Source organism: Serinus canaria, chromosome 2 (genome assembly GCF_022539315.1).
Source record: "Serinus canaria isolate serCan28SL12 chromosome 2, serCan2020, whole genome shotgun sequence".
NCBI classification, from domain to species: domain Eukaryota; kingdom Metazoa; phylum Chordata; class Aves; order Passeriformes; family Fringillidae; genus Serinus; species Serinus canaria.
In genome coordinates this window covers 103,095,478-103,110,480 of record NC_066315.1, presented here as the reverse complement: position 1 = coordinate 103,110,480, position 15,003 = coordinate 103,095,478, and the positions used below count along the sequence as shown (strand labels likewise).

The following is a 15,003-nucleotide window of genomic DNA, read 5'->3' as shown; positions in this document are numbered from 1 at the left end:
CAAAGAAGTCACATGCAAAACTCCTACGGGCTTCTGTATGACTAGGACTTGTTTCATAAGATAAAGTTATCTCCAGCACAAAACAAACAAATACTGTTATTATTTTATGGCTGCCATTACTGTTTTAGATGGTATAATACTTACTTTAGTCTCTCGAACTCAGCAAAGGCTTCATCAAAGGCTTTGTAAAGAAGAAAAAAGTACATTTAGAGATAAATCATCACACAAGTTTAAACTTAAAATTAAGAAATAAATTTAAAACGTAGATGCAATAAATTTAAAATGTAAAATTCAAAATGCATGCATGTGTACTGTACAAACACTAAAATGCTGAATGGTTTGACTGATAAAGGCCATCTGGTAAATGGCAGCTATTATATATACATATGAATGCATAAACACACTTTTTTCTTCCAGAAATCAGGCTTCAAGACAGAGGGCAAGAAAGCAGTAGGCTGAAGTAATTCACAAAAGAGAGAAAGAAATGTACAATACATCGCCTAAATGAGAGATTTAGGCAGTGACCTTCCAAACATTTTAATATATATATATATGTAGATGTATACAAGTAAAGTACACTGGGTCATCTTGCACACACCCACTTCAGAGACCACTGGGTTATGGAATACAAGAGATATGATTTTCCAATGATTTTCCACATCTGCTTAAAGTATCACACTGATGGCTATGAGCAAAGTGAACAACAAATTGTTGTCTCCTTTGTAAATTCAGGCTAAGCTGCCTCATAGGGGAGGTCAACCTCTCCTGCTTTGAAGGGGAAGAAGAAACGTCTTTTCCTAGAAAGTGGAGATAGAGTACAGAAGGAGCAGCATGGAGATGATTAAAATGTTATTGCCCTTACACAGAGCTTGCAAACAAAAAAGTGAAGCTTTAGGGATGAGAACATCTGGGAATGGAAAGAGCAGTTTGGAAGGAGTTAATCTGTTCTCTAGGATCTGAGACGTCTCTCAGAGTAAAAGCTTCCAACAGTCAATCCAAATTTTTCCCCCAAGAGTCCTTCCTCATGCTGATGAGAGGTCTTGTCATCTCTGAAGAATAAGGAGTTTTATTATACCCATCAAAGAAGTAGGGTAGGAAAGTATCAGAACAAATTCATCCCTCACTTCCTCCTGGAAATATTCTTTGGAAGAGAGACACACAGAAAGCATCAGTGCTGCAATTCATATTTAAAACTGCCAATCAATGCCAGTAACAAAGGGGTGTTGTAAAATAGCTCAGAAACTGGGCTGGCATCTCAGTAGGCAGACTGTAAGTGGGTATTTGGAATAGGAAAAAGCAGTTTGTATTTTATTACTTGAGAGCACAGGTTCGGGAAAACAAATGGCGTGGGCTGGGGAGAACAAAACACAGAATCACAGAGTAAGCTGAGCTGGAAGGAACCCCCAAGGATCATCAAGTCCATCTCCCAATCCCACACAGCACCGTCCCCTAGAGCTACATTGTGTGCCCAAGAGTATTGTCCAAAAATGCTTCTTAACTCTGGCAGGCTTGTTGACACAGTGCCTACAAAAAAAGCCAGACTGGTGGGTGCACACACAGACCCCAAAGGGTGATAGGTCTGTGGCAAGATGCTGCTGTAGATGCTGCCACAATGCCCACAGAGCAATGATGTTAGCAAAGGGAATGGCCTACCTTGTCCAGAAAGATCCACTGTCTTTTTGTGCGTTGTGTTGCCATCAAAGAGTTCCATTGTGTATCTGCCTTTGTCCTGTGGAGTCGGCTCATTGATCTGCAACCAGATCTGCTCCCCGGTGACACCAGTCCTCATCCGGTCCGTGAACTTAATCTGGGTATCACTGGAAAGTACAAAACAATGCTACCTTTTGGTTTTACTGCAGTATAAAAAGGGTTTGCTCATGTCGAGTCACTGAGCACATCTGGAGTTACTAAATGATTTCCAAGACACTACGGTATGCCACCATGTTCTGAAACTTTTAAAGTTGTGAGCCAGCTGGGCAGAATCGGCGTGACAACCTTTCCCTGTTCAAGGTCCAGCTATGCTCAGAGCTTGCAGAAAAATTGTGCATCTCAGTCTGCAACCTGAGCCATAGAAAAGCTGTACAAGTCTAAAAGCCAGATCTCTGAAGGGTAGCCCAGGCATCCACAAAAATTGCTGTTCTCTTTTTAGCATAGGTTTATTTTTGCTTGGGCAAAACAAAAGTATACAGGGCTGTATCTACAAAAAAACCCCACTTTTGTCAGAAATGGTGTTTGCCCAGTTGGAATGATTTCTGATGTTCTACTATGTTTGGAATTTAAACACACTTTGGCATAAGTACATCTTCTTCCATTAGAAAAAGAGAAAACAAATAACCCCCAAAAACCCAACACCCCCCTCTGTCATCCCCCAAAATCAATTTCTTAGCTTTCTAGCTAAGCAGTTAATTTTCCTGCATTAGGCAAAAGATAGTTGCCAAATAAGCTACTCATTTCCTGGTTATCTTTAAACTGATAACTTTGAATGCACTGGAGGGAAAAAAAAAAAAATCTAGATTAATTTGACATGCTTCAAGATGAAACAAGTTTCTAAAAATGAAATGGAGAAAAGAGAGAAAGAGAGAGGGGGGTAAAAAAACCCAAATACTTCATATTCTCTTGCACTGATTTGAAACACTTGGGACTTTGGATGATATCAGATCAAAACAGGTGCCAAGAAACAAGAAGGCCTCCAATGGCTTTCATTTCTCTGACAGGGTGCTGATTAACATCAGTGTCAATAATTGCAGCAAGCCTGGTACAGCACATCCTGGGTATTCTGTGCCTCATTTACATGAGTGTTATTGAGAGATCAGTAATTCAGATTCCATCATACAGACTAACTACTACCATGTCCACAGGAAGTGAAACAGCAAGAATAGTAATAATAGATTTGAAGTGATCTAAGTTGTTTACTTCTCTTATTTACTCCTCTGGGTTTTTCAGTGCAATCTGTTTGTGCTGGCTGAGAACTCAAAGCTGTCTCATAGATTTGGATGTGCAACTCCCATTAATTTTATGGGGAGCTGGTCATTCAAATTCTTTTTTAAAATCTCAGTTCTTCTGTCTGTCTTGGTTACACTTGTAGTGCTTGCAGGAGGTTGTCTGGATTTTACTGCCCCAGGCACATGCTGGAATTTGCTTTGCCTCCTAAAAATGAAGCCATGCATTAAGAGAAAATGCTTGCTTGTCCCAGTCCCACTGAATTGTGGCTTCTAGACAAGCAGGCCTCCAGGGCAGGTATCTCTGAACCCGTGGTGCTGGCCTCTTTTGAAGCCTGATGGTCTCCTGGGTTATATTTGCATCACTCCTTAAAACTGAGTCAGGGAAAGATGCAGCTCCCACTGGGTGGAGGGAAGTGCTCTGAAGCAGCACCATCCTGCTGGCATCCTGTGGCATGGGACTGTCTTTCATGAGAGAAGCAACAGGAAGGCCTGGAACCACCACACCTGACTCTCATGCTGATTTCCCGTGAGTGCAATTGACTGAAACAAGCTCATATGAGATAAGGACTCATGAGAGAGGAGGGGAAGCCTGGGCCTCATCTCTCTCACATATCCAGGTTCTTTCTGGGTCTATGAAACCAAAATTGCACTGGGTTTTGCAAAGCTCTTGTGTACTTACTTGTGCACCCAGCCTACTCTCAAATCTTCTACATAATAAGTAACATAGGAGTACAGTCTGATACCCTCAGCTGTGCTCTGGATTTTCAGGTCTGTTGCAGATAAAGCTGAAAGAAGAGCACATAGTTTTATGAAGCCATACAGCCATTCATTGAGTGCCACAATGAGACATTCATTTGAGAAAAGAATTAAGTGCTTACCAATCCTTCTGCATACTTCATTCATCAGATCTGCAAAAGCTGTGGAAATAAAATCCAGAGACTAAGACTCTGTGTTTGCAGTTCAAGCACAGTCAACAGCAGGACAAGTACTGGCTCTGAAATATTCTCCCCAGAAGGATTGAAAAACCAGTTTTTGAAAAAGCTACCTTTTCAAGCATATTAGAAATCTGAGTAATGCAGAAATATAGCCTGTTATTTTACAGTTTCCAGACTTTATTTAAGTGCAGTCTTGATGAATACTGCTGCAGCTGAACAATAATATGTTCTATTATTTTTTTTGTAAATTACATTGTCCAGCTGGAATGCTAACCCATTTATATACATTCTAATGGAAAGGAGTGGAATGTTAAGAACATAGTAATCACAGCAAGTGGAAAGGCCTCTAAGTAATTGACAAAATATAATAAAAATAGTTTAAAATTATCTAGTTCTGTAATTTTTTTCTATACTTGTAGGCTTATTGATAGCCCCCTGAGGAAATCTGTTGTCATTTTGCTTGGTGGTAATCACTGTATGCTCCCAAAATTATACAGAATCCAGATGCAATAAGCTGTATTCAAATACAGCGTCTTTGAACTGAAAAATCTCAGTTTTTCTAATCAGATGGTGTTGTATGCATGAGGAACAAAGCCACAGGAAGGCAACATGTGCAGATGCCTGTATAAGCCTGAACCCACTTCAGTCCTGGTATCTGCTGGTGTGGCTGAGCACAGGCAGACTCTGACCTGTGTCCTTGAGCTTCAGCTCACTGGAGTCCTTTCCTCTGTCGTCCTTCAGTATGACTTCATATGTGCCAGCATCTTTTTTGGAAAACTGCAATATTGTAATGATAAAACCAGTTTTCAGAACAGGTACTGTAGAAAAATACAGATTTTACTTGTGAACCCAGCTGATATCCCATCCCTGTCCCAGCAGGTACCTGATGGCTGAGGCTGCTCCCATTCCCCCCAGCTGCCCTAGTCCTGGCTGGGGTGCTGGGATGGGCTTTGCCAGGAGGTCCTGGTGTGCAGGACCTTGTTCTACCCCAAATCTGCTGCAAGGCTGGGTATGAACCAGACCCCTCTGGTGACTCTGAAAGCCTGAGTGACAAGCACTTTCCAAACGCTGTTCAGAATGGAAATGTGGTCTCAATCTGTTGCTAAATTGACATGCAAAGGAAGTGACAAGCTTATTATCTCTTCTGTCATCATTTCCTGAAAATCTGAACAAGGAGTTACAGACAGACATTTGCTTTAGCGAAAACACAGACGCCTTGTGAGCTTTTCCATTTTTAAAACCCACTTCCTTTTTCAATTGTTCTGCTGGAGTACCAGATTAGATCATATAACTCATCTGAACACTAATTTCAACTGAAGGCTAACGAAGACAGTCACTCACCTCTGATATCAGCAGAGTACACACACCATCCTTAAAGTCATGTTCTTCATCTACCATTATCTCCCTGTCATCTTTGTACCACACAATGTGTGTTTCCTTCTTAATATTAGCCACCTAAAATGGATGAAAACCACATTGCAATTATTCACTTCATCTGAGCAGGGGAGCTCAGTGTTGTAATTTGGGTTAGCTAGTTCCATGCGTTAGTGTGTTCAGGCCTCTCAGAGAAGAACAGCAAGCTTTACAACCTGATTGCAGTGAGTTACTGCAGGCCTCCATTTTAAAATGAGGGAGGCAAGAGGGAAAACAACAGGGATGCAAACAGAGAAAAAGGAGACTAGGAAATGAGTTGATCCTGTCTAGGGAATTTCTACATGCATAAACTGGCCAAAAATTAATTAGTCCCTGAATTTACAAAGACTTGTCACTCCTTTTCAGGTGCCTTTCTCTGAGTGGGTGGCTGATGGACCTGAAGAAAGAAATTCAAGCTATTTTCCAACATATTTTGGTACATGCAATGAGCTGTTGCCTCAGCAGGATTAACCTTCAGAGGCTCTGTCACTGTCCAACATGCAGCTAGGAGTGCAAAAGCAAAGGGCATCTCTTTAGTCCCTTCCCAGCCATCTAGGCAGTGGTAGGCCAGTGTGGTGTACTCTGAATATTGTACTCAGGGTTTTCCTTGCCCCTTACCTTACATTTCAACATCACATTACACTCATCAGTAACTTCCCATCCCAGTTTATCCACGAAATGAGGACCTGTTTGAAATTACAGGTATATTTTTAAAGGTCACATCAATGGTATTCATGATGCAAAATGAAAGACAGATGTGTTTTACTTGACAAGAATTCTGTTATATTTTAATGTGGTTTTATTTTTCCTATTTCTGCTTCAGAAGTAGCTATGTAACACAACAAAACCCACGTATTCCAAATGAACATATATAACTATAAACAAACTTAACAGACTAACACATATGTGATACTTATACGTATTTGTATTATCACCTTGTTTCCTTTGCCACTCTTTTCTCTGGAAATCTGCTTCATCCTGTAGCTTCTTGAATACTAGGAATTAAAAACAGTAAGAAATACAAGATTAAACTTCATGTGCCATTTATATTATGCTGAATGTCACTGTAACCATTCAGTCTAACTTTGTCCCTTGGATGTCAGTGAGAACCTGGTCATAGGATCGGGTTGCCACTGGACATTCCAGAGTATCAGAAGCTGATTATGGCTAACTCAACTTCCCTAGCTGCTTGCAGTCATCAGGACTTTTTTATGTCCTGTCTGATGATGTAAAATCCCCAATCATGCAGCTCCTGGTAGGAAGGCAAATGAGAGGCAGCAGAGTCAGCAGCTGCTTGAGCTCTAACAGGTGCAGCTACTTGTTCCCAGCTGAATGGGCTTTTTATACGGGAAATTTTCATTCCACCCATAGGAAAGCAAACCATGACATGCTGCAGTATTTCACATTTCTGTAACAATTCCCCTTCCTCCCGTCACTTTAAAAATTTCAGTTCACACATATGCCCTGTCCTGTAGGAGGCAGGCAAAATTGTGACATCAAAAAACTGGAAGGTCTGTTGGTGTTGAAAACAGTGACAAGCCAGCCCACTGCATAATACAGATTAGCCTACCATCACCAATGAGGACCAGACTAGATTGATTGGTTGCTTTTCCATCCTGCAGCTGGAACGTGTAAGTGCCTTCATCCTTTTCCTCAAGTTTATCCATAATCATTTCAACAAGGCCAGTATTCTTGTCCACCTTCATTTTATATTTCTGCGGGAGTGGAAAGTAAAGCAACAATTAATATGTCAGAGACAGAAATATTTGTGAAGTGCTATAATGGTTTCGTTAGGAGAAATTTTGTTTTCTTTATTTGGAGTCCCACTTCTTCAGGTTCCCATTTGTTCAGATCCCTATCCTATTCTAGACTCACTATCTCTAGCTACAGCTCCAAATGTACAACCAAATAAATAAATCTGTTTATTTACTGATGCTGTACAAGCACATGTCACGCCTGTTGCACAGTGAGTACTATGTTCTTTTTCATTAGAAAGGTTTAGATTTGCATCTCTTCAGAATAATGCTTTCTTTGGGGGTGATTATACTGTACAAGGTTGTGTCTGGAGTGCCCCATCTCTGCCTTCTATCTGATATCAGTGTTGAAACAAAATCGTGCTGTGTCCTATCTTTGGGGGTAACAAATTCTGCAGCTGGAAACAACCACTTGGGAATTTTTTTGTGATGTAATAAGTTCCTTCAAACCACAAAGAGAGGTGAGAATAAGGGTATTCTAGGGCTATAGATGAAGGAGGTAGGAGGAGTCTGGGCAATTGCAGTGATTCCTTGAAATAACAGTTAATAGAACATGTGGTATTCACAGAAGTGGCAGGAAGGCATATAACTTCCCTTTATAAAATGCATGCAGTAGAATTCATCTGGACCTCAGAACTATGGGTAAAATCTTTCTAATCCTGCTTTCCATGACATATGCTATTTCTCATGAAAATCCATCCGAGTGGAACACTAGTTGGAAGTATACTGGAGACACTAATCCTCATTGATACTCATGAAAATGCAAACACATGTAAGCAGTGAAAAGCCTTACCTCTCCATTGAAAATCTCCTTATCATTAAATACAAAATTGGCCTTTGCATTGCCAGAGAGTTTTTCAGCTTGCAACCAGAATCTCACTTCTCCTTTTTCCAAGATTTCCACTGCCAACTCAGAGATAAGTGGGACAGCTATAAAGAAGAAAGAAAGGAATGATGCATTTTTTTGCCTGTGCCCCAACAACTATTGTCTGCTACAACCAGAAAGCCACTTAATCCTTCTATACTCAAATACTGTATGCAAGGTAACTAGCTCATAACAGCTCTTCACATAGACAGAATGCCTCTCCACCCCCATATACCTAGAATGACAGATGAGATTTAGTCTTTTGATCCTTCAATCACAAGGTCTGTCCAAGCTAAAGGTGTTGAAGATTTGAGTTATGCTCCATTATAAAACAAAGCTATTTCAAATGCAAGCTGCAAGTGAGTGAGTCTGTATTATGTGTGTGTATTATGTGAGTCTGTATGCTGCAGAACCATGTTTAATGAGTTGTCTCATAATATTACTGTAAGACAGTGAACTGACTCAGAGGGAAAAAAAACAAAACAAAAAATCTCCAAGCACAAAGCCAGAGAAGATAGTCAGCTGCTGAGCTGTAGGTTAGAAGACTTTTGAAAACACTCTGATTCTCTGCTGAGTGGAATCTCCATCTCCAGAATTCACCAAATATCCCAACACATCCTTAGTCTCCCCAGTACATTTTGTTTTCTTACAAGTAAACGAAACCCCCACATATAAACCAATTCAGTTTGTCAACAGGGAAAAAAAAAAAGTAAAAATCATGTACTATACCACAGGTAACTCATTTTTAGTTAGCTAGTTCCTGTTAGCAACAGTTCTCAACTTGGTTTCACTTTGACTTTTCTTTGAGACACCATAATCAGCAACATGAAGCACGAGGAGTTAGACTCTGGAATTGGGGCATATTGCTCATCTCACTGACTTCCGTTGTGTTATCTGTCTTGGTGGATGTGCAGATTCTCAGTAGAAATCATGCTCTCAGCATTATGTGTGCTGCTGTGTGTGAACTCTCCCCCAGGCTCCACTTTCTCAGTAGTGTAAAGTCTGTGTTGCTAGGGTGGAGCAGCTGAGGACAGTGCACAAACACGTTGCAAAACACATGATGATATAGTCATCATGTGTGTGAAGACACTCCTCCCAGGGCAGGCTGGTTTCTTTAGCTCAGTGTATGCAGAGGCTCAGCTGCAGCAGGACAGGACTGGGACCAAAGTAGTGTCTGGTTCCTCCCATCCTGCTATTTGCTCCGTTCTAAATGACTGGGGTGCCCACTGGAGCACAGCTGCCACCCCACCCCACTGCCAAACAGACTTAGGGGTGAGGACCCCTCAGCTCTTCCTTTGCCACACTCGCACCTTCTCCCTCCCACAGCCCACACCCACGTGTGTTCTCTTAGTGCCTGAGTGGCACAGGGTCTGCCTCTGATAGAAACCAAGCTCCTGGGAGGTGAAGCAACAAGCACCAGGAAACTGAGAGAACTATGGAAAAGGCACATGCTTAACCAGAGAGGGAAAAGCCTGGAGGAAGGGCAGCATTGCCATGAGGGAGTGGGGCAAAGACAACCCCATGGGAGTGTGTCCTGGCTGTGCAAATGGTCCATGTGAGCCTTCCTCACCCAGCACATCACTGTGTGTGTAAGGAACAGAAGGAATCTCAGGGCTTGCATAATTTCTCGAAACAAAGCAACTGAAATGCTACAGGAAGCAAGTGGGAGTGTGAATAGACTTCAGGCTGCACTGCTTTTGTCTCACTGTCAGCTCTACAGAAATTTTAAACCCCCACTTGGCTTGCCTGTTATTAACTAAGAATATCTTAGTCTAATATGGAAGAGAGAAAAGTATCTCAGCAGCTGTTAAATAAATGGCTGAAAGGATGCAAAACGATTCTTTTTTGGAGAAAAGTCTGATCACTTCTCAGCCTAAAGGAACTGGACAAATTTGCCTTAAAGTCTGCCATGAGCAGAAGTCTTATTTAAAATATTTCCATGAGCACTGATAGCTATTTTAGGCATTTTCCAGTGGTTTTACATCCTATTTGTATAACATTACAAATTACTGGCAGCACTTGACAGGCAAGTCAAGTGCTGCCTTGGGCAGTTGCTAAATTGAGGAGTTGGAAGATTTTCTTTTTACCTCGTACCAACTCACTGCTGTACCCATACGTGGCTGTGTTCTGTAAGGCTCTTATTCAAGCAATCCATTTTCCCATGGAGTTACTGGCTGCATGTGTTTCTAAGCAGAAGTTCCATTAATTGCTGCTCAGAAGTACAAGCAGCTGAATATCAACCCCTAGTTTTAATACAGATTTGTCTTGAAGTGTACACAAGGGCCCAGAGTGGCCAAAGCATATGAGACAGTTTCCTCCTTACAGATACTTTCTGCAGTGATCTCCCTTTGCTGCCTGTGCCTTCTGGGAGCTCATGCACAGCTATGTCTGTGCTGTTGCCTGATACAGTGCAGAAAAGATGATCTGATCTGTGTCCTGAGGAGCTTGTTTTGTGACATTGGTAGAGCATGGAAGCGTGCTCAAGAAGGGGAGGGTCAGGGCAAGTAAGGTCATGCGACAGCAGCAAAGTTTTGTGATGACTGACTTGAAGTGTGAAAATATAATTAGGAGAAGATAATTGGGAGGAGCACGAGTAATCAAGGGTTTGTCTGGGCTGTCATTAAGCTATCAAAAGGTGATACAGTATGCTGAGAAGAGAAGAGCCTATGAGAAAAAGACGAAGAAGGGAATGAGAGAGATGATGTAGGCAAAAAGGCCATTTCTGTAGCCAGGGATTGGCTGGGCTGAGAGGCGCAATGTGGGCTGAGTTGGAAGAGGTGCCAGCAGTGCATGCACTAAACTGAAGATTTTAAAATGCAGGCAAGAGTTTTAGTGCCTGGAATGAAAAAGAAGAGAATATTGTGGGAGATGAGAACAGGTTTAGGTCTCATCTTGTTGTGTGCATTAAGATTCATTATGTAATCCAATATTATTTTTCCCCCATTTATTCAAGTAATATTCCAATAAAAATAACCAAATCATGCTACTACCAGGTTAGCATAAATGTTTGTGGAATTGACAAAAATACCATCCCAAGAGTAGAAAGCATGTTCAAATTTTGTTAAATGTACCAGAAAAGAGGGAGAGAATAAATTTCAGCAGGAAAATTCTGTACATATAGATCATTACAGCTGAATTTACTACACTTGCCAAATTTGTTAACCTTAAATTTAACTTATGCTAACTTTGGAGTAAATTTAGAGAATCTTTCGAATTCTGGTTTTCAAATCAGGTCAAGCATAATGAGTAAGTATTAAAGCCTGTTCTGCAGAAGAAGCAAAGCCAATATGATAGTTATTTTCCAGCTGTTATACAGACTTATTTTATAGACCAGTAGCCTGCAATAGTTTGGGAAAAACATCAATAATATACAAATATACTGAAAGAGGGAGAGAAAGAAAAGAATCTTAAATTTTTCAATCCAAATCCACTTTCACTTGAAATTACTGTAGTGACCTCCTTACCTGATGGTGGCAGGAGCTTTGTGATCATAGATTCATAGAAGGCTTTGGGTTGGAAGGGACCTCCAAAGGTCAGCTATTCCAAGCCCCCTGCTATGAGCAGGGACATCTTCAACTAGATCAGACTTGTGATACCCCACTGCATGCAGAGCTCTCCCCTACAGACATGACTGATTCACTTACTTGGGAATTGGCGTTCATGGCTCAGAGCAAGCAGGCGTTTCATTTCTGTAAAAGAAATAAAACGAGTAATATGAGGTGTGTGCATGCCTTTTGGATCTGAGCAGCAAGGAAAAACAGATGTGAAAGCAAAGTAGGCAGCATGCTTAGTAGTCATTGTGTCTACCTTCCTCATCAATTGTGTAGCTTGATGAAACTCCATCAGTGTCTGTGACAATACAAGAGTAAATTCCCAAATCATCTTCTCCAAGATTCTTAAAGGAAAGTTTTGACCTATAAAGAAAAAAAAACTCCATTATGATAAAAAGGTGAAATCCGTCTGAACCAAACACCTCCTTTCTGTCTATATCACCAGATATTAATAACCTTGTGTTAGCTTTTGTTCTGACTGAACAGACAAATGTTTGGCTCTGTCAGCTATAAATCAGAGTAAGTCCTACCACATGTGGTACAAATGGTGATGGCAGCAAAACAAAAAAAAAGCATGTTGCCAAGGCTTTGATGACCCTGGGAGGATACTGTAGATACAGGTCGGCTCAGATTCCATATGGCAGCACCGTGACTGGGGTGGGCCACTGTTTCTTTCTATATGGCTTCTGTCACTAGGAGAGCACACAGACCCTTCATTGGCTGAACCTGTGCATCCACCTTGTCTTCCTCTGGGAAAAGCCTGAAGAAACAGAGTAGGCTTGGGGATGTTGTATAAGTTACTAAATCGGGCCATGGTGATGCCGACATAAGAAAGCCTTGCTTACTGCAGCAGTTCCAAAGATTACAGCTGCGTTACAGGGCAGAAGCATTTTCAAGAAGCCAGATGATTTTATTATCTGGAGATTTAAAATAATAATAATAATAATAATAATAGTAATAGTAATATAATAATAATAATAATAATAATAATAATAATAATAATAATAATAATAATAATAATAATAATAATATAATAATAATATAATAATAATAATAATAATAATAATAATAATAATAATAATAATAATAATAATAATATCTGCCTTGACTGACAGGTTATAAGGGGCTCAGATTTTATCTCCCCATGCCTAAACATCACTAAAGTGCCTACAGAGTAGGTCTGACTCATTCAGTGCAAGCTACAGTTTCCTAATGGTCTGGGTATGGATTTACTGGAGAACAGCATTCTCAGGAAGTAACCATCAAGTAACAGAGGCAGTTTTAACTCTTCCTGAGGCCTTACATTAAAAGGATGGATTTCTGTGACAGTCTAGATCTCTCAAATACAAGACCATTGCTACCCATGAGGGTCTTACTTTCCGCCTTTGGTATCGATGTTCAGTCGAGGATCATCCTCAATTGGTTCATAATTCTTGGACCAAATGAACTTAGAGTCTGGAGACATCTGATCACATTCAAAGTTCAAGGAAATTACTCCATTGTCATCTACATCAACCACCACTTCCTTGGTTCCTTAAAGAGCAGAACAAGGCAATTCCAGTTTCTCAGAGAATTCAGCAAACAAATTTCTATAGATATCATTCAGAGAGTGGATTAAGCAGATCCTTGCCATTTTCTCAGCTGGAACATAAATTGCTGCACTCATCAATATCCCTGGTCTTTGATTTACAAGAACAGCTCTTTCTCTAATCCACAGGTTAAAACACATCATACATCAACTGATTTACTTGTGTGAATCTAAGCATACACAAGACTTTCAGTATTTGCTATGGAAAAGCCTGAAGACGGTAAAGAAAGCAAGACTCTACATCCACTAAATGTCTGAGCTATTAAATAGCAATATTTTCCATGGTAAGCAGTAGTTAGAGCTTTCATTACACAGCATGGATTTCCTATTCTCTAATGGGGTAAGTGCTATACAGGGAATAACATGCAAATGTGAGCATTTGAAGAGGTGAAGAAGAGGAAGCAGTCAAGTTGTCCCAGCAGCACTCATTTGTGACTGAGGCACATTTCTGGTGACACTGGCTTCGCTCAGGGAGGTTGGTTTAATTGCTGTGCTTGGCACCCAGCCCTGCTGCCGTCTGCACCATTAATCCTGGGCCCACAAAGGGAGTGAATATTTGCAATTAGCTGCTTAAGTCACCCACCCAGTCTTGCCAGTGCCTTCAGTCATTGAGTTGGATAGGGTGACCCAGTTTGTACTTTAAAAGGCCTTGGGGGTGAATCCTGGGTCAGCAACCTGAAGACACCTCTATTCTGCTCCCTCACACCCCAGTGGAGCTGAGGGAATTTCATCTGGGATTTGGGCAACCCAGTGAACTTGTCATCTGTGGCATTAATGTTCATTTCAACAACTTGTCTGAGAATGTCAGGGAGAGCATGTGCACTGAGAGGGGCTGGAGGACATCCAGCCTTCTTTTCTGAATAGCTCTGAGCTGGATCTCACATCTGAATGGGGCACTCATGTCCTATTACTTGGGCTAAGACAATTCTGGGCTGCCCAGAATATTAATGACACACTTTCTCCACAAAGTATTGTACTTCAAAGACAAGAGCCTTATTCCTGACGCTGAGATTGAATGCTTTATTTTCAGCATAATTCTTAGTGACCCTCAAGCATAGCAGGAGATTTCTGTGTTTCATCGACCTAAAACTATACACATCTTTCTTTTCCAGCACTGCAAGCAGCTCCTGTCATGACAATTTGTGTACACACAGCTTTCTTAGTCTTCACACTTTGCCATAAGCATTTAATGAAAGATGAGATTAATATTCCCATTTTGGTACTGTTATGTACCAGCCCTTGTAGTAGTGAAGCACATTAAGTACCAATATATGATAAATGAAGTCTGAGACCTAAAATATTTTACTAGGCAACAGTATATTTGCAATTTTTTATTATAATTTAATTTATTATACGCAAAATTCATCACTTGAAATTTCATTAGTGTTTAGTTTCTTTTAGGTCATTATCCCATGAATCTTTTGATGGTATTTTATGTGACATGAAAAGAATTACAGCCATAAGGGTAATTTGAACAATAGAATCTTTTACACTTGTGTCAAAGCTTTCTCATTGTGGTAACATTGTATAGCATTTATTTCCAGAAGTGATGATGGAATTTACCTCTAATATTTTTATGAGTAAAAAAAAAAAAAAAGTCTAAATTACTGACCACATTTGAAGAACTCACTCCACCTATCCTACAAAGTGGAGCCAAAGAAGCTGCCATAGTACTAGCAGTCTGAATTTCCCTCCTCTAGAGAGCTTGGTGGCTTAACATATCATTCAGAACTTCTCTTAGAGTCACAGTAAGAAATAAATTACTTACATGTCATATCACAGCCCCATTTTTCTGAGCATTTTGTTGCATTGAAAGGACAGAAATAACAGAACATAAAGCAGACATCTTCCACACACTAGAGGTAATGGCATCATTTTGAATACAGCCAGTCAGAGAAGCTGAATGGGACAGTTTCCTCAGTTTCTGAGGTTCAGGGCCTTCTCAAGTGGCTGAT

General features: G+C 40.6%; 1 protein-coding gene across 3 annotated transcripts in view; it reads right to left on the bottom strand.

The window, feature by feature from the left end:
- Window positions 1-15,003, bottom strand: part of MYOM1 (myomesin 1) — a 73,369-nt gene that overhangs the window by 10,848 nt on the left and 47,518 nt on the right. For all 3 annotated transcript variants that reach the window (XM_018909095.3, XM_030237164.2, XM_018909091.3), the window contains 13 exons: window positions 12,837-12,993; window positions 11,717-11,823; window positions 11,554-11,598; window positions 7,838-7,974; window positions 6,861-7,005; window positions 6,226-6,285; window positions 5,909-5,976; window positions 5,219-5,332; window positions 4,567-4,654; window positions 3,821-3,859; window positions 3,622-3,727; window positions 1,654-1,817; window positions 145-181 (listed from right to left, as the gene is read on the bottom strand). In XM_018909095.3, the coding sequence (XP_018764640.3) occupies window positions 145-181; window positions 1,654-1,817; window positions 3,622-3,727; window positions 3,821-3,859; window positions 4,567-4,654; window positions 5,219-5,332; window positions 5,909-5,976; window positions 6,226-6,285; window positions 6,861-7,005; window positions 7,838-7,974; window positions 11,554-11,598; window positions 11,717-11,823; window positions 12,837-12,993 (1,267 nt within the window). The remainder of the gene's footprint in view (window positions 1-144; window positions 182-1,653; window positions 1,818-3,621; window positions 3,728-3,820; window positions 3,860-4,566; window positions 4,655-5,218; window positions 5,333-5,908; window positions 5,977-6,225; window positions 6,286-6,860; window positions 7,006-7,837; window positions 7,975-11,553; window positions 11,599-11,716; window positions 11,824-12,836; window positions 12,994-15,003) is intronic.